At 39.8% G+C, this 22,103-nt stretch overlaps 1 protein-coding gene across 1 annotated transcript; it reads left to right on the top strand.

The window, feature by feature from the left end:
* The first annotated feature begins 890 nt into the window (after positions 1-890).
* Positions 891-21,290, top strand: LOC131246459 (uncharacterized). Its single transcript, XM_058246617.1, has 5 exons — positions 891-1,046; positions 12,915-13,026; positions 20,034-20,105; positions 20,525-20,742; positions 20,852-21,290. Exons 1-5 carry the CDS (start codon positions 937-939, stop codon positions 20,937-20,939), a joined length of 600 nt encoding a protein of 199 aa, XP_058102600.1. The 5' UTR covers positions 891-936; the 3' UTR covers positions 20,940-21,290.
* The last annotated feature ends 813 nt before the right edge of the window (positions 21,291-22,103 follow it).

The raw sequence follows: 22,103 nt of genomic DNA, 5'->3' as shown, positions 1-22,103 counted from the left end.
TTGGCTTCTTGCGCTAAAATGAGATTTAAAAACGGATGAACGGCGTGGATGTAGGGAAAATACATAAAGGTGGCCACACAGTCAGGGATTTACCCACCTCGGTGGATCCCATAATCCAATCCGTTCATCTAACGGGAATCACCGGGACGAAGAGACTTCCCAAAAAAATAATCCACCATGAGACCCATTGTTTTTATTTTAGGCATCATTTAATACTGTTTCATTTGGTGACGCACACCTGAGTTTTGGATACGTGTGATGGTTGGGAGTGGATTGCACATGACTCTGGGCACAAAGATAGCTGTGTGGGGCCATAGAGATTTTTGTGACAAATCCACTCCGTGCATCTGTTTTAAAAGACAAAATTAGAATGGGATTCTAAAAATCAGGCAGATCCAAAACTCAGGTGGACCACACCAATAAAACAGTGGGAACAGCTATATCCGTCGCCGAAACCGTCCAGGAGCTGACCATGATGTTTGTATGCCATCCAAACCGTTAATAGAATTATTACCACTCAGATAAACTGCATTAGCAAATATCATTAAAATAAATAAAAAATTTTAAAAAAAAAATCTTTCACCGATACGCGTTCAATCCCCACTGATTCACGTGGTCTGGCCCACCTGAGTTTTGGATCTGCCTGATTTTTAGAACCATTTCCTATTGTTGTTTTTCAAAACAGATGGACGGAGTGGATTTGTCAAAGACATCTATGTGGATCCCGCTCCCGTGATGGCTGGGGTCAAGGCCAGACATTGGACGGTGTGGATCTCATGCACATGAAATCGTTGCCCAACAGAAGCCAGCATTTTCCAAAACAGAAAGCAGTTGGGAATCTATAAACACTAACAGACGTCAGTTTCGTTTACAAAATACAAACTCCTCTCGTCGTTTGGGGGAGAGAGAGAGAGAGAGAGAGAGAGAGAGAGAGAGATGGCTCTGAATCCACAGCTGTTTGCGAACGGAATGCCAGTTCCCTTCTTCAACGAGATGTTCGTCATGGCTCGCGATGGCGTTGAGTTCCAAATCAACCGCATCTATCTGTCAGTCTCCCTCTCTCTCTCTTTCTCATGTCTCAATTCAGAAGCTTTTGCATAGGAGTGATTATGTGAATACGTTCTTCTTTACTGACAAATGGGGCCCATGGTTCGGCAATCTAGACCATTGGTCCTTGAGAAATGATCACATACAACCACTTCAACCTTTCGCGTGAGGAATCATACAGAAGGTGGACCACACCATGATGACTATCAGGTATGCGTTGAACAACTTGGTGTATTGGTGTGGACTGGCCTGATTTTCCTACCTGGTGATCATCTTGATGTGGCTGACCTTGTTGCACGGATTGGATATTCTACACATGCCAAAGATTGGCGGGAAAGAAGGGGTTGTATGTGAAAGTTCACATCCAACCGTTGTATGTGATCATTTCTCTTGATCTGTTGCTTCTACTGCGAATGGGGAATGCTCCTATATAAGAAAAAATAAAAATAAAAATCCCTGAGACCTATCTTGGGACCTTTTTCTGTTTAATGAAGACAGTTCTTGTATTTCTCTTGTTAACCGTCTGTCTATCGATAGGCTATGAATTGAAAGGTTAGGATTATTGAGGAAATTTTGAGGGCAGAGTCAATCCAGGATGGGACTGAGTAGACAAATGGCCTGAATTGCCAAACCACAGGCCCCACTTGCCAGAATTAGAAAACTGTGCAAGGATGCCAATCATATTCATATAATTCTTCATTCTAGATGGTTAGGCTTTCAGTTTGTGCAAGTGGGGCCATTTTTCAGTGATCTGAACTATTGATATGACGGGCTGAACAGCAGATGACCCATCTGCCAAATGTCTACTAGATGGTTAGAAGGGGTATGTAGAATTTGTTCACTTTTCAAGGATAATGGGATTCATAAAGCCGACCCCAAACGGCTGGGGCAAGGCTATGATGATAATTGGAAAATTCTAACCCTTCAATTGGTGTCCAGCAAGTAGATGGTTAAGAAAGAAATTACAGCAGCAGCCCATATTGAACAACAAAAGGCCAAGGACTGGATGGTTAGGGTCTTCCAATCTTGTAAATTTTTTGTGCCTGGGGCATTGACAGTAGGGCCCATCATAGCAGCAGTTTGGCTCAGAGAATCATGGACCTCTCTTTAACAAACTGAAACCCATGTGTACAGTGCATATTTTACTCCAACTTTGAATAATACCTTTCACTTTGTAAGTTTGTGAAAATGACAGTTGTTTTTGTGCCTCTGGCCCTGTTCTTCTAGATCAAAAGCATGATGCTTAGATTCTTTAATTCCTCGCTTGGGTATTTTGGAGCCGAGACAATTATGCACATGTATTTATATAATTAATTGTATGCATGTATATTTACCATATTTGTAATGTGGACTCTGCACATGCCTGTGTATACTTCGGTATACAAATTTACAAACTTCTATTCACCCACAAAACATCTTGGTGTACAACATTTGCTAAAAGTATTTAGCTAGAAGTTTGAAACATATGCAGGAAAGGGGAAGCTAGAAACATTGGCATTTGTAAGGGGAAACGTGTTTCCCTGTATCTATGATCCAAAAGCAAAGTATCCAACAATTCATAGAAGACCACTTCCTGTTATTACTAGATGTTAACCATCCCCTTCTAACAGACAACTATCATACCCAAACGCTCCAAAAAGGAATCTTATGATTCTCAATCCCCAGGATATGATTCTTATTCTTCTTTTTTTTTTGAAGATTTAAGAAATATTATTAGAGAACGCTGACAGGCAAAGAAAACAAAACAGAGATAAGAACAGAAAAAAAAAAAAAAAAGAAGAGGAAACAAAACCAAAGGAAAAGAAAAACAGAAAAACAACAGAGAGAGAGAGAGAGAGAGAGAGAGAGAGAGAGAGAGAGAGAGAGAGAGAGAGAGAGAGAGAGAGAGAGAGAGGCCTAAACAACTATATAACTCGAAACTAGGAAACAGGGGCCCAGAAAACTATAAGCCTAGAAAAAGGGAAAGAACACTACGATCCAAGATTGGGAGGGAAGACGACCAATTGGCAACATCTCTAGAAATCAAGGCCAGCACCCGAGAAGAAGAAGAGAAGGAATTTTGGAAACACCGGCTAGTCCTCTCTCTCCATATTGCCCAAGAAACCCCCATGATAGATAGATGCCAAATAGCTTTAAGTCTTTGCCCACACCTCTAGCATGGCAAGCGAACACCAGATCACGAGCAGCGAGGGGCATGATCCAAGAGGTGTGGAAGCGATCAAAGATGGAAGGCCACACTTCATGCTCAAAGGAACAATGGACAAAAAGATGATTGATGGATTCCACATCCTTCAGGCACAACATGCAAATGTTGTACTAGTGTGATATGAAGGGGCTAGCGGTGAATCGACCACGTCCCAACATCTTCTTGATGACAATCCTAACCCTTCACTTGGTGGGCCTATGTGTAGACCAAAAAATGATAATAATAGTCTACATTTATTTTGAAAAAGGCTAAAGGTTAGATCATTGGATGGGTAGGATTTCTTGCTTGGAACTTTTGGGGCATTGAAGAACTATGCTTCAATTAAAGGTTTGATGATGAATTGTGCATTCAAGTTCAAGCAAGACAGTTGAAATAAAATCACAACAAATGACTCCATTGCAAAAGAAAAATTACAATATTTGAAGATGGAAGTTAAAATGGCTATGAAGAGAATAGGCTATCATCCAAAGGCATAAAAGAACTTTTTTCATGCAACAAGCCTTAGGCCCTCAAGTATGGACTCAGCACCGATATAGAACAATTGCATGCCAAGAGCAGTAGAAGTTGTATAAAGGTGGGAATGTTAGGCAAGAGGGGTTTTGTCATGGGTTCTTGGTGGTCTTTATCTCCACCACCACCACCATCATGGCCTTGTATCTGAGCTATTTGGGTTGTCCTTTCTCACAATTTCTTATAGAAGTTCAATGAACAAGCTGCACAGCTCATGCATCACTACTTCTTGACAAAGCTCATGCTAGACTTTATGAGGTTGATAGTAAGGGGTTTGCAGTAGACAATTGCTTTTCAAGGATAGGGCGAGATCTTTTATAACATGGCTTGTGGAAACAATAAAAGATTGGGAGAATTTTAAATGGAAATGTATTGTGCATTTCTAGAGAGCTCTATGTTTATAGGTTTCACAAATTAATTGGGGTTGGGATTAGCAAGGGCTGTTCTCATTGTCCTTTGTTGTGCTTTGATGTTGGTGAGAGGTAACCCACCTTTGCATTAAGACATTGGAAGCCCTTATTCCTTTATGAGTGGAGGCTTTTTATTGGATAGTTTTTATTATTAAGATTCTCACGTGTGATCAGTATAGTTAAAGGTGTGAGGCACTCTTAAGGCACCAGGGCCCTTGGAATGACCAAGGTGCTAGGTGACGCCTAGGCACATGGTTGGAGACACCAATTTTTTAATGTATTTTGTTATTATCCATGAAACATTTACATGTAGAAGAGAAGCAAAAGTTTCAACTCTTGAAGTAAGGCAAGATGTGGAAGCCTTATGGAGAAGGGGGAGTAGGTATAAGGAAGTTGGAGGTGAATAATTTAGCCCTGCTAGGTGAATGGTTATGGAAGTTTGGCTAGGAAGATAGTAGTTTATGGAGGGAGGTGATAACAAGAAAATATGGTGTCAAGGAATGAGGGTGGTGGACAAAAGATTCTTCTTGTTATAGAGCTTCGATGCTGTGGAAGACGGTTATTAGGCTAGGGATTAGGTTCAAGGCAGGGATCAGTTTCTCCTTAAGGGATGGTTCTAGGATTTAGTTTTGGGAGGATGTTTGGTAGGTGAGAGGGTGCTTTGAGATGATTTTCCAAGGCTAGCTAGGCTATCCCCAAAAGTGAATATCTCCATTGCTTGATGCTACTCAGTTTCAGGTAATGGTGTGGTGTGGTTCCCCCTTTATAGGAGGAATTTGTTGGAGTGGGAAGAGCTCATTTGTATGCTAGAGCGGCTGCATAGCATTTGTCATGTTGGGAGTCAGGGATTCGTTGATGTGGAACAAAGGAAAGTCCGGTCGATTTTCAATTAGGCCCATTCTATAGTTTTTTTTTTTTTTTTCCCATTCTATAGTTTGATTCTCAAGTTACCTTCCGAAGAGCACAATGGGCATGTTGCTTTACTTTTACAGAATGACCCCACCTAAACCCCCAAAAAAATAAAAAAAAAATCACCATGCAAAAATGAGAAATTGGTTGATCATCTCTTTATTCATTTATGCTTTGCTAGCGAGATGTGGGAGAGGTCCTTGGCTACTTTCGAAGTGTCGTGGGTGATGCCGGGAACCATTAAGTGTCTCTTTCTATCTTGGCATGGGGTTGGGATCGGGAAGAAAGGGTGAATGCTCTGGAGTTATTGGTAGGCATTTGTGCCTTGTGGGGAGAGAGGAATATTCAATGCTTCCATACTCATAGTCGGTTAGCTTCAAAGGTCTTTAGAATGGCTGAAATGGATATAATGTATTGGGCCTCAAATATAAAGGCTCTTGCCGAGTGTCTTCTCTTTGTTTCATCTTGGTCTTCCTTGTAATTTGCCTTTGGTTGTTCTTTGGCATTTTCCGTTCTTTATAATAAAATTGTTACTCACAAAAAAAAAAAAACAAAAAAAAAAACATTTAGATGCATGTTGATTTTCTAGTAGTTTTAGCTCTAGAGATAATTTTAACACAAGGAAATATCACTATTTTTAAAGTTGTCTCCATTCATAAATCCTGATTAATCAAGAAATCTTCATGTAAATTCTAGAAAACCACTCCTTGAAACATTCATCCACTCAACCATTCCATTGAATCAAGTAATATCAACTTCAGCTAGGTGGCCCTTTCTCATCCTTTCTCATCCCACATTTGATTTTCTTTTTGCTCCATTTGAAGCTTCTTGGGTGATTGACATGGGAGTGACCAATCACATTATGAATGTTGTAGGTACTCTTTCTAATCTTTTTTTTTTTTTTTAATTGCAAAGGTTCTTCTAGTATTCTTCTGGTAATGGTGTTATTTTGATTTTCCTCATAGGCACTTCTAGTATTCATCTCAGTTTGGTCATGTCTCTTCTTGGTGCCTCCTTAGTATCCAGCATTCAAGGAAACTCATTTTAATCAAAGAACTAACAGACCAATTCCATTGTTATTTTCTATCTAACCTAGTATTGTGATGGATCTTTTGTTGTGATCAAACTTGTTGATGGAAAATGCATAGGAGTCCCTTCTTCCAGACAATGTCATTAGTTTCTGTTGATACCTAAGGCATTGCACCATACGAGACTATTTTAGCTGCATTCCATGACCCAATTGGTATTAGAGACTCCAATGTAGCCGAGATAGTCATTCTTCTTCATGCAGTCAAGATGGCGGTGGATCATCAATTGTTCCTGGAGATAGTTTAAGGGGACTCCCAGAATGCCATTACATGGGCCAAGTCCAAGGTGTGTCCATGGAGGTTGTGGATTACATAGATGAATTCAGTTATATCTGTGATAATCATGAAATTTCCTTGTCTCAGGTCCCAAAGAAGCTAATGGGGAGCGGTTTCTTCCTATGAGAGACACTATCATTTCCAAAATCCCGATGGAAGACGGGTGCTAGTTCCATTTTTCTTGCCGTTGTTCAACATTTTTTAAAATCCAATTCATCAAACAGGGTGGCGTGGGAGTGGGGAGTTGTTTACAGGTTTTAGATGTATAAATTCATGCAATTACAAGTTTTAAATAAGCAAAATAAATAATGGTCAAGATTTTTGTAAGGATTTGGTTTAGGGTTCATATTCAAACTGTTTGGGTGCTGGGGTTTTGGGGTCTGTTTAATATTTATGTTTGGGTTGTAAAGGATAAATAGGGATCCAATTATGAATTAGGATTGAATCACGGTTGTTATTAGGGTATTGGGTTTGGGTTTTGGCCGAAAAGGAATTAGGGCTAGGGTTTAGTTAGAAGAAGAGAGGATTTGGGCTTGAATTTAGGGTTAGTAAAGGGGAATCGCATGTATAAAGGGCTGGAGTTTGGGAGTTAATGCTGAAATTTGGGGGCGTGTATGGAGTGGATGGTGGAAGAAATTGGGGAAAAGCTTTGGACTAGAGTTCTCTCTCACCATAAAGGAAAAAAAAAAAAAAAGTGGAATTGCCCACAACCCTTTGTGTCTGTTTGTTTTAACGATTACTGCAGTAATGTGTTGTAGTGTTATGTAAATGGGTAATGATTATCACGACCACAATAGTTTGAAGTAAAGCAGTATGTAATACCAATACCACTCTCACAACTTTAATTTTTGGATATGCATGTAAAGTACTACTCGTGATTAGATACATGTGGATATAACATGCCTAATATGTGTTATATCCACACCGTCCATCCATTTTGCAATATCATTTTAGGGCATGACCCCAAATATCGGCTTCACTAACACTTTTGTGGGCCGCAAGAAGTTTTCAATGGCAGGTGTTCAATCCTGATTGCTTTATGTGGTGTGGTCAATATCTGCTTTGGATGTGGCTCATTTTTTGTCTCTTTCCATGCAATGATCTCGCAAGATGGATTAACGGCGTGGATATAACGCATACATCATAGTGGGGCCCGTGAAATTATGCCACATCAATGCACCTCCACTCATCTAAGTCGGTGGTAATTCCAACATATTACTATGATTTGACAGCTTGGTTTATCCAATCAGCAGCAAGGAGTAATGATGTGAGTTTTACACCACATTATTGTGGTATTTCAAGGAACCAAATAGGCCCTTAAGCATCTTCACCAAAGGGGTCTTGAAGGCATTGCACCATTAGAGATTGAATCCTATCACAAGAAGTAATAAAAAAACTGGAAGCCCTTCTTAGGAGTCAAGAAAAAACTACTCCATAAAAAAACTAGAAACCCATTGTAGAAGCAATAAAAAACTGTTATAGGGCTGTTTTAGCTACATTCCAATGTGCCACAGTTTGATCTCTACTTACATAAAAGAGTCGTTACATCGTTATATACTTTTTTCTCAAAGCAAAAGAAACCTTTGATCTCTAACTAAATAAAAGAGTCATTACATTGTTATATACTTTTTCTCAAAGCAAAAGAAACCTTAGATCTCAAACTACATAAAAGAGTCATCACATCATGATATACTTTTTCTCAAAGCAAAAGAAACCTAGTACAATCCTAACCATTTATTGCTTCTACTCGTAACCCTTTTCTTTTGAGCAATCACGTGATTTTTATTAGAGATTTGCTCACAAAGAATTATAAACAAGATTAGCAAGAATAAAAAAGGCAACGGAGTAAGAACCGAAGGGTTTAAGAGTCATCGGATCATAGCTCAGGAGATGACATCCAACTTAGCCCTCCTAAACACCTATTGAAGACAACACTGGCAATTTTAAAAGCATCTTTCATTACGCACTACCCATGTAGATCTTGACATCACCCAATTGCATTGGGAGAGATTGAGGAAACAACTCCATACTTCACTTGAGAAGATTCAATGGATGAAACAAATGATCCATTGTCTTTGCATCTTGAAGGCACAATATGTAAGCATTCATAATGATCATATGCCACTTTTGGATGTTGTCCATTATGAGCACTCTATTCTTTCCTCACCAACCAAATGAAAGCCTTTAACCCCAGGAGGGACTTTGTAGTTGCAAACTGCCTCTGTTCGATCCCTCACCTCTCTCCTAACTGGAGACCGGGGTTGCCTCATAAAATGAACAAACCAAGAATCTTCCACTTTTCTCCCATTTCCACAACCTAGCATCTTGCTTGGATTAGGTTGACAAATGATTCCGAAGCAGCTCCAATAACCTTAACATTTCATTGATTATAAGTTTGCCAGATTTCTACTTTATGAGGGAGCCATACCACTTGATTGCCCACAATCTTAAAGTAGTTGGACACACGAGACCCATCCACTACAATTTTCACCAACCTAGGAGATAAATCATCAAGGCGCTATTTATGCACCGAGTGTCCAACCAAAGTCTAATGTGGAAGCCGTCACCGAAAAAGGAGACAATTTTCTTGAAATTATCGACCGTTTTAATGATCATTTTCGAGGTTGTTGAAGCTTTGTACAAAGATGATTCATTTGTAAACCACCATCCTTTAGCTTCCCCATATTTGCAACCTATTAACCTTTTCCGGAGGTCCCCATCCTCCATCCTAAATCTCCATAACCATTTATTTAAGAGAGCCATATTTATAACTTTTGGAGTCCCTAATACAAGCACCTCTCACATTGGTTTACAAACCTCACACCACCACATGGGATGAAATTTACGTTGTTCTTTTGCTCCTTGCCAAAAGAAAGTTTGACGAAATTTTCAATTCCATTAAGAACGGTAGCATGATGATGGAATAGAGACATCACATATAGTGGCACGTTAGACAAGGCAGCCTTATTTATCATAATCCAAACCCCCAAAGAAAGGTGCCTCCTCTTCTAGCAAGAGAGCTTATGCTCAATCCTTCCAACTACCTTGTCCCACATATTTTTTGTAGGCTTACCAATGCACAATGAGAATCCCGTATATGTCAAAGGAAAACTACCGGCTTTGCAACCAAAGACTTTTGTTAGATACTCAACTTCCTATGTAGTCATCCTGATTCCTAATATTTCACTTTTGTGAATGTTTACCTTTATGCCTGACACTGCATCAAAGCTTTTGATGATTTTCCTCATCTACCCTTAACCACTTGTTCCCATAAAACATGAAAATGTCAAAACATCCATGAACCCCATCACAACCACACATGCTTTCCTCAAATTGGCCATAACCGACTTAAATGATATTAGAACTGCATAATAATGGGCTCGTTGAAATGCTTACTCAATCGACTTTCAACCATGACCAATTTCCTATCATTTGGACATTTTTTTATACTTGAAATGGCCTAGAATTAAGTGATGAAATACTAAAGAGAAACTTGTTCAACAAGTCATAACTATCTCTAACTCTGACAACTAACTAAATAATAAAATCCAAGGGACATGTGGACCCATAGTTGAACTAGATCGTTTATTTAGGTCCAAATCTATCATTAAACCCTTGATATCATTTATTTGGGTACTCCAACTGACTTGGGCCAATTTTGACAATTTACATGGTCCACATCTTAAAGATGGACTGTTATATTTATCATATCTTTATTAGGGCTCTTACAAGGAGACCACTTTGTTGTCTCTCAAAGTCTCAGTAAATGATTTAACTGTGTTGCATCAATTCCCATTAGCTTACAAAGCTCGTTATCAAGCTGGAAACGAGCCTCAGGCTTTGGATTTGACGTGCAAGCATGGTAAGGCTTTATTGCTTTGGTGGCAGTTGACAGTATGTGCCCTCATGTTGGCTAAGTGTATCATTTACAAAATGATGCTCCCTCTTCCTATTGATGCAACACTATCCAATCATTCAGTGAGGGACTACAAAATGGTACCCTCGTGGTTGATCAAAGATTATGCCCATCTGAGGACCTCAATCAAAGGCCTGACAAATACAACTGTCTAGACTTGAGAATGGACCACTTTTGGTCTAGATTGGCCCTCATTAGATCAAGGGTCTAATGACAAACTTGGACCCAAATCAGTGGTCCAATTAAACTATGGGATCCAGGGGTCCCTAGGATTTATTACATTACTAGTTGTTAGAGTTAGAGATAGTTATGACTCTTTATTTTCGACACTTATTTGTGGGCAACTTAGATAGTTTGGCCATGTGTGACGGAGACCAAGAACTGCACCAGTTAGTAGTGAGTTGGTTCAAGTTGAAGGCTTTGAAAGGGACGAGGGAAGACCCAAAGGATGCATGTGGAGGTTGTAAGAAAAGACTTGATGATCCATGGTTTAACTAAGGATATATGTGTGACGGAGACCAAGAACTACACCGGTTAGGAGTGAGTTGGTTCAAGTTGAAGGCTTTAACAGGGACAGGGGAAGACCCAAAGGACGTAGGTGGAGTTTGTAAGAAAAGACTTGATGATCCATGGTTTAATTGAGGATGTGGTCCTTCATAGGGTGGAATGGTCGAATAGGATTTGTGTAGCCGACACCAATTAGTTGGGATAAGGCATAGATGATGATGACGACGTCAACAACTTTTCAGGTATCAACCGCTGTTTGAATGAGTTATGGCAAATTTATGGAAAGCACGTATGGTTGTAATGAGATTTAGGGATATTTTAGTCATTTTCAATGTTTATTGGAATAGATGGTTATGAATAGAAGCAATGAATGGCTAGGATTATTTATATTAGGGATTCTTTGTTTTGCTTTCAAGAGAAGTATATAGACATGTAAATACCCCTTTATGTATAATTAATGACTATTTTGAATAAAAGATTTTTTTTTCCTTGATTCTTCCCTTGGGTCTCTGTCTTTGTTGTTTTTTTGCAATGTGATTCAGTACTTAAATGGCGCGATGCCTTTAGAGTTCACTTGGAGCAATGCCTTAGGGTTGTGTGGATCGACTTCCTATGTTTATCCATTGATTGTTGTTTTATTTGTATTGGTGATTCATGGAGCGATTAGATATCACTTGTGACACATTGATGAAGTCTTTGAGCTTCAAAATCGGCACGTGTTCATTCCTAAAAAGATCAGATTCTTTTCCAATATTTCTGAGTCAATCATCTTGCACTAAGGTTCCCACTAGTGAAGTGTGCCCAAGTTTCTAGCTTGGAGGTATGGACGACCCGACTTTTATGATTAGTAATGAAACAGTCTTTTCTAGAATTGGTACATTCTAATATTTTGGTGGCCAATGCCCGTTCTATCTTTGATTCATGCTTATTTCAGCAAAGAAACTTGTTCCCCCTTTGGTTCATGTTTCTATGTAGTTTTTGTGAATGTTTTTCTCACTTTGCATGGCTCTATTTAGAAGCTAAATCAAAGTGTTCAATGTTTTCATCATTTTCAAACCTTCTTGGAAAGCATTATAATACTTGCATCAAAACTCTTTGGGTTGATGGTGGTGGTGAATCTGCCTCTCAAGTTTAGAGAATATTGTCTCATCCAAGTCATAAGGCAATAATTTTATTGATCCCATCTTCAAAAGAAGAAAAAAACTGTAGCAAAATAGGGTAGATGAGTGTAAACTTTTCCATACAACCACGACATCCTTCTCAGTGATATTTATTGAATAAATGGTATTTTTTTCCATTCTATGTCTAGCTTTTTATCATATTGTGATAGTTTTTCAAAGATAATGCGACAGTGATCCCTTGGATTGGCAACTCACAATGCATTGTCAAAGCAACCAGTCTACAGTGCTGCACTGTGTGCATTATATGCATTACTCTTTGAAGCATTCACATGAGATGTAGAAAACCACACCGGGAAGCCTATGGTACCCTTTGGAATGTGTAGAACAATTCTCAACACTTTCATAAGTATCTTGTTTGCTTTGATATTGTTGTCCTTTACACTCAGTGTAGCTGATAGACTCCAATCTCTAAATATTGCTCCCATAATCTTATTGTTGATACTAATTATCAGTGTAATTTGTAAAATGATACATGCTTGGTACAGTCTGATTATTATTTTTCATATTCATAAATCATCCACATAGAAATTATATCTACTTAAGAGGATAATAATTGTGTTTGGTTAATTAAGAGCATGAGAAATTGAAACAGCCCAGGTAGTTTTTTTTAAGGGCCTTAACTTGAATTAGAGGGGACCCCTCCAGAAATTCTCCATGGCACAGGGCTGAACACAGGACAAAGAGGGGGTTTGGAAGCAAATAAATTTGATGTGTGTGTGTGTGTGTGTGTGTGTGTCTATATATACTTGTTGTTTCCTGAAGGCTTCTTCTTTAAGGCCACCCCAACAATATTCTATGCATTTCAGTATTGCTCTTAATTACCATATAGAGATATTCTTTGCCTTACACGTGTATTTTTATCAGAGATAGTGGGGGAAAAGTCAAGGCAAAGGGGATGATCTACTTGTCAAATATACGTATAGTGTTCGTTGCAAAGAAACTGGTCGGGAACTTTGTGGCTTTTGATATGCCCCTGGTATGAACTTTTGATGCTTGCCTGCTCTAATCATGTGTCAGTTCTCGAATGATTGCCTTTTCATAACACAGTAAACATATTACGTTACCTAGTTCTTGAAAAGTTGTTTATACAAGTTTTGTTGCTTCACTATATGTGTGTAAGATGGATGGTTTGAAATGGATTTTATGCTGACTTGATTTTGTGATGTCATTCTTTCACGAATTTCTCCTTTTCCGTAGATGTTTGTAGTGGTGGATGCTTTATCGTGTGCAACATCTAGTAGCTCCTATCCAATTTAATATTAGTGATCATCTACAAGTGGTTTTAGGTTAGCTTAAGATTCAACCTTCCAATTAAATATTAATGATCATCTACAGGTTGTTTTAGGTTAGCTTCTTTTTTCTTTTTTCTTTTCTTTTTTTTTTTTGTTGTTGTTTTAGGTTAGCTTAAGATGCAACCTCTCTCACTTGTTAGGTCATGTATATAGGACATCATAGTGTTTAAAAATGCCGCAGGACAACTAACCACTTGCTCTAAAAGCTTGAACTAATAGAGTGTGGCGAATCAATCCCTTTATCTTATAGCACAGGTTAGACCCCCCTCGTGGGGTCCACTTCATATGGGCCCAATTCACACGTGTCTCGCCTCACACAAGCCACCCCCCTCACATAGGCCGTCCACTCCAAGTGTGCCCCCGCTTCACTCAGGCCACCCCACTCGATCCCAATGTGAAAATGCCCTTGTATTAATCACCCCCGGTGAAGAGTCTCGAACATGAGACCTCCCGCTTTAATACCACTTTTGACACAAGACAACTAACCACTTGCTCAAACAGCTCGAACTGATAGAACGTGGTGAATCAATCCCTTTATCTCATAGCCCGGGTCAGGCCCTCGGTCAAACCTCCCTCGTCAACCCCACTTCGCATGGGTCTTGCCTCACACAAGCAACTTGCCTCACACGGGCCGCCCACCCGAGTGCGCCCCCGCTTCACACAGGCCACCCCACTTGAGCCCGATGTGAAAATGCCCCTACATTAAAAAAGGTAGCCTCTGCCTCCTCCTAGAGGGATGCACCTTCCACATGGCTTGCATTTCCCACACTTGGTACCACATGAAGGAGTTTGTAGTCCTTTTGTTTAGCCCATGAAAATCTCTTGTTGGCCTTTTGACAATGTCAGTTCTTTTAGTTAATAATTAATAGGTTGGTATGGCCATATGGGCGATGAGCAATTCGAAGTGATTGAGTGGCCCTTTTGGTTCCTTGCAGAACTGGATCATGTTGCATGTTTCCAACTTGCCAATTGGTATCTTGGTGCTGGAACTTCATAGAAGTTCCTAAGCAGCAAGGTTTATGAGGGATTGGCACATAGCGGGAGATAGAGCTGATGGGGCTTCCCTTGTTTCTGCATTTGTGAGGTATGGATCTTTGGAAGAAGGGAGAAGCCTAGTCTATTTCATCAAAAGCTAGTTGTTGGCAATGTTGGCCTGTGTTTTGGTGGTGCATGTACACCCAACAATGTTACAGGGACGAAGCAGTTCAATAAAGAGGTCACCTCTGCATTGTTGATGGCCATGTTGGAAATGAATAGGAAGGTGGCAGCATAGAAGGTCAGGGGCAAAAAGAAGGGAACAACTTGCTTAGTGGGGACACTTGAGGGGTGATGATTTAGAGCTCAAAGAGCACGTGAGAGTGGAGGTCACAGGCGGTATTAAACACGTAATGGTAGAAGATCGGGCAGTGAAGGAGCATTGACATCTTTGCAAGGGCTTAGCGTAACAGTGGATGGGGTTCCGAGATACACCGAGGAAGGGCATGGCTGAATGCAAGATGGGGCCATTTCGCATACACATGCAGGTTTGTAGGATCTCAGAATTAGAATTCTGGGTAGAAGTTTAACTGGAGGAAGAAGCTGAGAAGATGCCAAGGGGAATATTTTGATTGGCTGGGTGATAAAGCAGATTCACAGATGGGCAGATTAGATAGTTCCGTATGTGGAAGGAAGATGGATGACATTATTTGGGTTCCTGTTAGATGCTTGGATGGAAGAGGATTTCGGGGTGTTGAGATCTTGCTTAGGATTTGTGGAGAAAATCAACACGAAGACCCTCAATCAAGGAAGTTTTGTTTGTGAGAATGAATTCAGAGAAAGGATATGGATAAGAGGGACAAGTATATCAAACTGAGGGTTGAAAGATCATGCATTGATGTTGGAGTGGAATGGGAGAGAGACAAGGGAAGGTGATAATAGCTGCTTTTCAGATGGCGTTTGCGAAGGAAATTGACAAATAGTGGGAAGAAGAAGGTTCCATGTTTTGTTGCACTGTGAAACATGGGAAAATGTGGCAAAACCAATGTGGCAAGGGGTGAGTGGATTAGATTCTCCTGTAGGGGATAGAGGTTAGAATTTCAAATTGTAATTGATGGCAAGTGATGGTCGTATGTACAACTACTGCAAAAAATAGGTGTTGGGGCCTTGGGGGTCAAAGAGTAGGTGACACTACCTGACAACATAAAAGGAGGGTATCTAGGAAAATAATGTTTGGGTAAGGGGCAATGAAGTCATTGCATTGGGGTGGGGTGGGGTGGGGTGAGGGGAGGGGGATTTACGTAACTTCATAGATATTTGGGGGTAGTTCTATTTAGACGGGAGGATTACACACACAAGGAAATCAGTAAGTAAACAGCATTTTGGCACCTATGCAGAGTCAGTGAATGCCAGGTCAGACATCATCTTTTTGTTTGTAGAGAGGGCTGAGAAGATCCCAATGAACAACATGGTCTCATGTGGCTTAGGTGGTGTTTGGGTTATAGTTAGAAAAACAGCCAGGAGAACTGATTGTGATATGCAAAAGAATCAGCTGGTAAGGGTGGAGCATGGGAGTCAATGGCTTGTCCAGGGCCCAGCTATGTTGTTGATGATGCTAAGGGATCTATTTGGATGAAGAATCTGTCCACCAAGATCCGACTTGCCTAGTATGACATTGGAGAGTCAAAGGGTGGGAGGGGAGAGCATGGGTTGGATGGACAACAAGCTAGCAAAAGCGTCGATCCAGCAGGAGGAGCTGGCAAAGGAAATAGGGGAGAGAGAGAGAGAGAGAGAGAGAGAGAGAGAGAGAGAGAGAGAGAGAGAGAGAGAGAGAGAGAGAGAGAGAGAGTCCTGAACTTTAAGAGAGAGGGAGGTAGTCTTATACAACTTCTTAGAGGAGTGTGGTAAATTCAAGCAAGGAAAGATCACCGACGACATGCAGAAAAGAAACAAAAAAGGGTAAGAGGAACCCCATAACCTTAATTCATCAGTGAATTATAACAAAATCGGGGTTGAGCACTGGATCGGTTCTATGGGAAGATGGGAAGACTCATAGCTTGTTGAAAGGGAGGTGGATAGGGGAGACCCAATGAAAATCTTGTCTTAGAACATTAGGGGGGATTAGGTTGCCTCCTCAAGAGAGCCGAAGTGAAGCAATCTTGCATGACTTAATATGCTCATGTTGTAACGTACAAGAGAAATTCAGAACATGGACATATGATCAATCTATTCACTATAGGGAAATTGGAGCAGTGAATGGGTGGCTGTAGATTCTATTGGGGCTTCAGGAGGTAGTGTAGTGATTTGGAATCCAGATGCGTGGTCTAAAGCAGACTGTGTTATTGGATCCTTTGTGTCGGTTTTATTTAGAGAAGTGAGCAATGGAGGAAGCTGGATTTTCTCATGAATGAATTGGCCGAATGACCAAAGTGACCGGTGCACCATAGGTTGAATGTTCTGTGGTTCATGGGAGTTGATTTCAATGTCATCGGGTTTCCATCAGAGCAGAATGGAGGAATCATCGACAGAAGCATGCAAGGTTTTAATGATTTGATGAACAGTAATGATCTTATTGATCTCCTTTAATGAGGGGCGGAATACACTTGGACCAACAATAGTTGGATCTAGTGTTCACCAGATTTGATGGACTTATTATTATGCCTGATTGGGAGGATTGGTTCCCAAGTGTAGTTTAAAGAAGCCTTGCTTGTCCGTTGTCAAGACACTACCCAATTCTTTTGGAATCAAACTCCAAGTGTTTTGGTTCCGACTGTGAAAGAATGGTGGTCTTTTAGGGTGGAGGGTTGGGCAGGATTTTGCCTTTCAGTCAAACTTAAAATGTCAAAATCAAAATTAAACTAGTGGAGCAAGGAATAGTTTGGGAAAGTAGAGGAAGATAACAAGTGATATTAGGAAAGATACAGAATTGACAGGAAGGAGGGGACCCATTGGCAGAGGAGAGGGTCTGGGCTTGACTTGAAATTGGAGTTCAAAAAGAAAGTTGGGGAGGAGATAAAACGGGCACAAACATTTGGAGCGGTCTGGTTTAAAGAATTTTATAAAAATATGAAAATTTCCGCGGCATTTCCAATGCAAGAAGCAACATGATACTCAGCTTGGAGGAGGGGTGGATGGGGAGAGAGGTTCTAGGTAGTGTAATTTCTTGGTCATAGGGAGCCTTTGTTCACGGCAGGCATAATTCTTGGCATGGCTCTTATTGCACACAAGTGCACCGACACTAGACATAGGTAAGGAAAGAAGGGAATTATTCATAAGCTTGATTTGGAGAAGGCATAAGACCATGATGATTAGGTCCTTTTGAACTATGTTGAGAGACTTGGCTTTTGAATGAGATGGAGTCATTGGATGAAGGCTTGTGTGGGTTCTGATGTTTTCTTTATTATCATTATTGGATCCCTGTACAGCTTCTTCAAAAGTTTGAGGGCCCTTCATCAGGGGACCCATTATCCCCATTCGTATTTGTGGTATTTATGAACCTTTGAGTTGGGTGTTAGAAAAAGCAGATGAGGTTATGTTTTCTTGGTTGAAAATGATAATATTTAAGTTTCACACCCGTGGTTTTCTAATGGTATGCTTCTGATTTGTGACATGAAAAGTAACATGGTGGACAATTTTTTTTACAGTGGTTAAATGTTTTGAAGCAGCTTTGGCCTCAACATAAATATTCAAAAAGTGAAAGATGGGACTTAGACTGTGGTGAAGAGACTGCTGGACTGGCTAGGAGCTTTTGTGTGTAGGGATGCCAAGCTTCCGTTGTCTTTCTCAGTCTTCCTCTTTGCATGAGGAAGCCTCCTATACATTTGTGGGATGCAGTAGTCTTCTAAGTGAAGTCTTTATGTGAAAAGTCCAGGGGAGAAACAAACAGACAGATTACAGCTCCACCCAATGTTTATTTGGAGGTATCTGGACCTGCCACGAGTGGCTACTTTTGGGCATTCAGTGGGAAGAGAAAAAGTTCCTAACCTTTAATCATCTGAGGAGCAGAAATATGATCCTTCCCAATGATTATATCATTTTTCTTTGGGCCAATGAGACAGGCGGATCACCTGTTCATGCATTTTAAGTTCAGAAGTGAGGTGTGGTGAAGGTTCTTTAACATTTTTGGGACAGATTGGGTAATGCCATGAGGTATCCAAGACTATTATCTATCTTGGAAGGAGGTTCAGTCTGATAAGAGGAGAATAATCCTGTGGTTTCTTTGGTTGCTTTCGAGTTTGTGGTCAATATAGAAGGAACCAATGTTTTAAATATTGTTATCGCATAATGTATCACACCCATGGGATATGGATACATATCGGTTATCGCATGGGATATATCGGTTGTATCGTGTAATGTATTGATGTTGTTGGGAAACATGGGAACATTGAGAAATTAGTCAAATTTTTCAATGAAACTTCAAGGATTGTTGAAAAGACATCAATACACACTTAGAAATCAAAACATTACAAAAAAGTACACATAATAGGGGTTCCTTTGTATGACGTCCTAATATATGCGATTTCCAATTGAACTGATGCAAGTATATTCAAACTCTATCCATATAATTAATAAACGCAAGAAGACATGTATGAAAACACTAGCAATACATTCAAAAGCAAAAGAAGAATCACTAGATAAGGTTACTTGTTTAATTTTGTGTTTTGATACAAAGATTGCTAGTGATTTGCAAGAAATTGAGAAATTTTGATTTTTCTTAATTTTCTGCAACTTGACCCATCTCCCCCAAATCTCAAAATCGAAGTTCCAAATCCATGATTTTTCATGGAAAACATGAAGAATCATGGATTTGTAACCATTTGACATTAGTTTAATGCAATTTATAACAAAAACATGGACCAAAAATCGAAAATGCTCACTGGATCGAGTAGGTGGGATATATTGGCACTACCTATGTGTTTCGTATCGCACAAGTGGTATACAAGATATATCGTGGGATATATCAGCTGATATCCTCGATATTTAAAACACCGGAAGGAACGCAACAATAGGATTTCCTATGATAGAGTGAATTCGTTGGAGGTGGTTTTAGTATGGGCTAGAAATTGGGTTGCTGATAGGGCTTTGGGGCTGCATGCATTTCAGGGGTGTGATAAGATTTTCTTGATGTTTGGAAGGAAAGTGGCATTAGGTATGATATTGTAGGATAATCTCTCATCATCCGTGCCCATTGTGTGGCCTTCCTGTACCCCCCCACCCCCACTCTTGTTCACTGTACCATTAAAAATAGTTGGTAACCCCCTTTGGGAGTTCTTTTAAAGGGAAACTCAATTACTGGAAAGAGTTATTAGATCAAAAAGCCATTTGAAGACTTCTAATATTGTCGGTTTACATATTAAAATCATGTATTACTCTTGCTCATTTTGAATATTCCTCTAACAATATTTTGAGATTTATACGTTTATTATTATTATTATTATTTGTAATTGATGTCATGTCATGATGAATTCAATCCTCAAAAAGTTCAGCTTCACCTATAGTTCATGCTTATTAAGTTCATTGCAGTTTTCACTTTTACTGCTCACAACTTTCCTTATTGCACACTGCATGAAACGTCACTGTCATGATAGTAGTGTTAATGCTTTCTGAAGATGGAAGTGAAGATATAACATGGTGTTTCTTTACAATTTGTGAAAGTTCATTGATTTTCATGTTCTAGCACATACCTCATCTCATGTAGATTTTCTTTGTTTTGCAGCTTTATATTCATGGTGAAAAATTCAACCAGCCAATATTCTCATGCAACAACATATCAGGCCTTGTGGAGCCTGTGAGTATATATAGACAAGCTTTTTGAGTTCAGCTGTTCAGCTTTTTTCGTAAGGTTTACCATACAATACTTGGCTTGGGAATATCTAAAGTTTTTCAGTTTCTACAAGTGGGGTCATGGTTCAGTGATCCAAACTGTTTATCACAGGCCCCACCATGGATGCCCCCATGCACCAAAAAACTCCCAGATGAGAAAATTTCTAACCCTTCAATTGGGGACAAGAAAATAGACAGTTAAGAAAGGTTTGATGCTTTGGATGATAGTGCTGCCCATCATATTAATGAGTTGGATCACTGAACCACGGGCCTTGTACAAACTGGAATCTGAGTAAACTTGTAGATATTCTTGGGCAGATCATTGTGTAATACCTCCTTTTTTTCCGATCTTGATAGTATTGATATCTAATGCGCCATTTCCAGGTAATACAAGAACACCAGCCCAGGGCCATCGACTCCAGTCACTCGTTCAAGATATTGTTTAAGGATGGTGGCTGTGGAACCTTTGTTCCACTCTTTCTGAATTTGATTGCTTCTGTGAAGCAGTTCAACCAACACCCTGCTCACTCCACTGCCAACACTACACATGTGGACCCTTTACAAGCGGCTCAAATCCCAGTTGAAGAAATGATGAAGCATGCGTAAGTATAGCATTGATGTTCATGGCTGTCCTTTATGTATCCTTTTTGGTGTGTGATATCAATTGCATCATTGATAATTTATTTCTATAAAATGATTCCTTGTCTGCAGGTATGTGGACCCAAGTGATCCAACACAAATTTTCTTGCAGCAGCCCAAGCCAGAATCTCAAATGAAGCGGCATGCTTACGATTCCTAGTCTCTTCTAGTACTTGTTGGGATCAGGCATCTGTCTTCTGTAAATACATGTTCTCTGTTATTTTTGGACATAAAAAAGAGTAAATTTATTTGTCTTCTATAAACAACTGATGATAAGCCTTCGTCTACACCTTTTTAACTAGTAATCCAAGCCTTACTCCTCTTCTTCTTCTTCTTCTTCTTCTTCTTTCAATCTCTATCTTGGCCAGCTTCCCATGATCTCCATCTGGAGTTACGCATTCATTTTGGCTTTTTGCTTCAACACCAAGAATTATTGATGGATTTAGCCACTGCTTCTGTTTATGGTCATATAGTTCAAAGAGGAATGCAAATGCTTCATATGAAATGGGTGGGTCGCCACGAGGCAAATGTGAACTGCATATGGAGAGATCTGGTACGCAACCATGTGAATGGGTCCTAGGAACTAGCATTCGAATGGCTCATTTAATTCTATCCTTCATAGCCTTTTCATACAAACCATCTCAATGTCTAATGCTTTACAATCAAACCATCTACCCATATTGCTTCTTAATGGATCGATGCTCTACTTGCCTGTCATAGCCCATCGTGAATAACGGTTATAAAATGTTTCCTTGAGTTTCATTGCCATTGTGGTTATCACACATCACTCTAAAATCGCATCTCCTCTCTTCCTATCTCTAATTCTATTAGAAACATCCCTCATGAGCTTCCCATAATTTTGAATTGTAAAGCCCATGTAATGAAACACCTCATCCTCGCCGTCTCTATAACCATTTCTTACTAAAGTTGCATTTCATTTTTCTACATTCTCCAGACCAATCTTGTAAGAACAGAATGAAAAGGTTCAACCAGGTTTGAGCTGAACTTGACCCCTAAGCAATACCATTTCATGATGGCTTCAAAACCATTGAAGCGATCAAAATGAGTCAATACCATAGTTCTGGTGAATAGACTCAAAACTCAGCTTGGTTAACTAAAACATTTTGATTAATAAAATTCTCACCTTCCAAAAAAAAAAAAAAAAAACCTCTTGAACATTTCAAGATCCTCCAACCTCTGTAGGAAACTTGCAGTTGAGTGTCAGTTGATAAATTTGATGTGGGTCACAATAATTTGAGTTGGGCCACTCATGCTGGGGATAGTAAAGGGTCAAAACAGTAGGTGTGCAATTTGGGCAGGTTGG

The sequence above is a fragment of the Magnolia sinica genome, chromosome 5 (genome assembly GCF_029962835.1).
Source record: "Magnolia sinica isolate HGM2019 chromosome 5, MsV1, whole genome shotgun sequence".
Classification (NCBI taxonomy): Eukaryota; Viridiplantae; Streptophyta; class Magnoliopsida; order Magnoliales; family Magnoliaceae; genus Magnolia; species Magnolia sinica.
The sequence above is the reverse complement of the archived record's forward strand: the minus strand, read 5'-3'. Positions and strand labels throughout refer to the sequence as shown.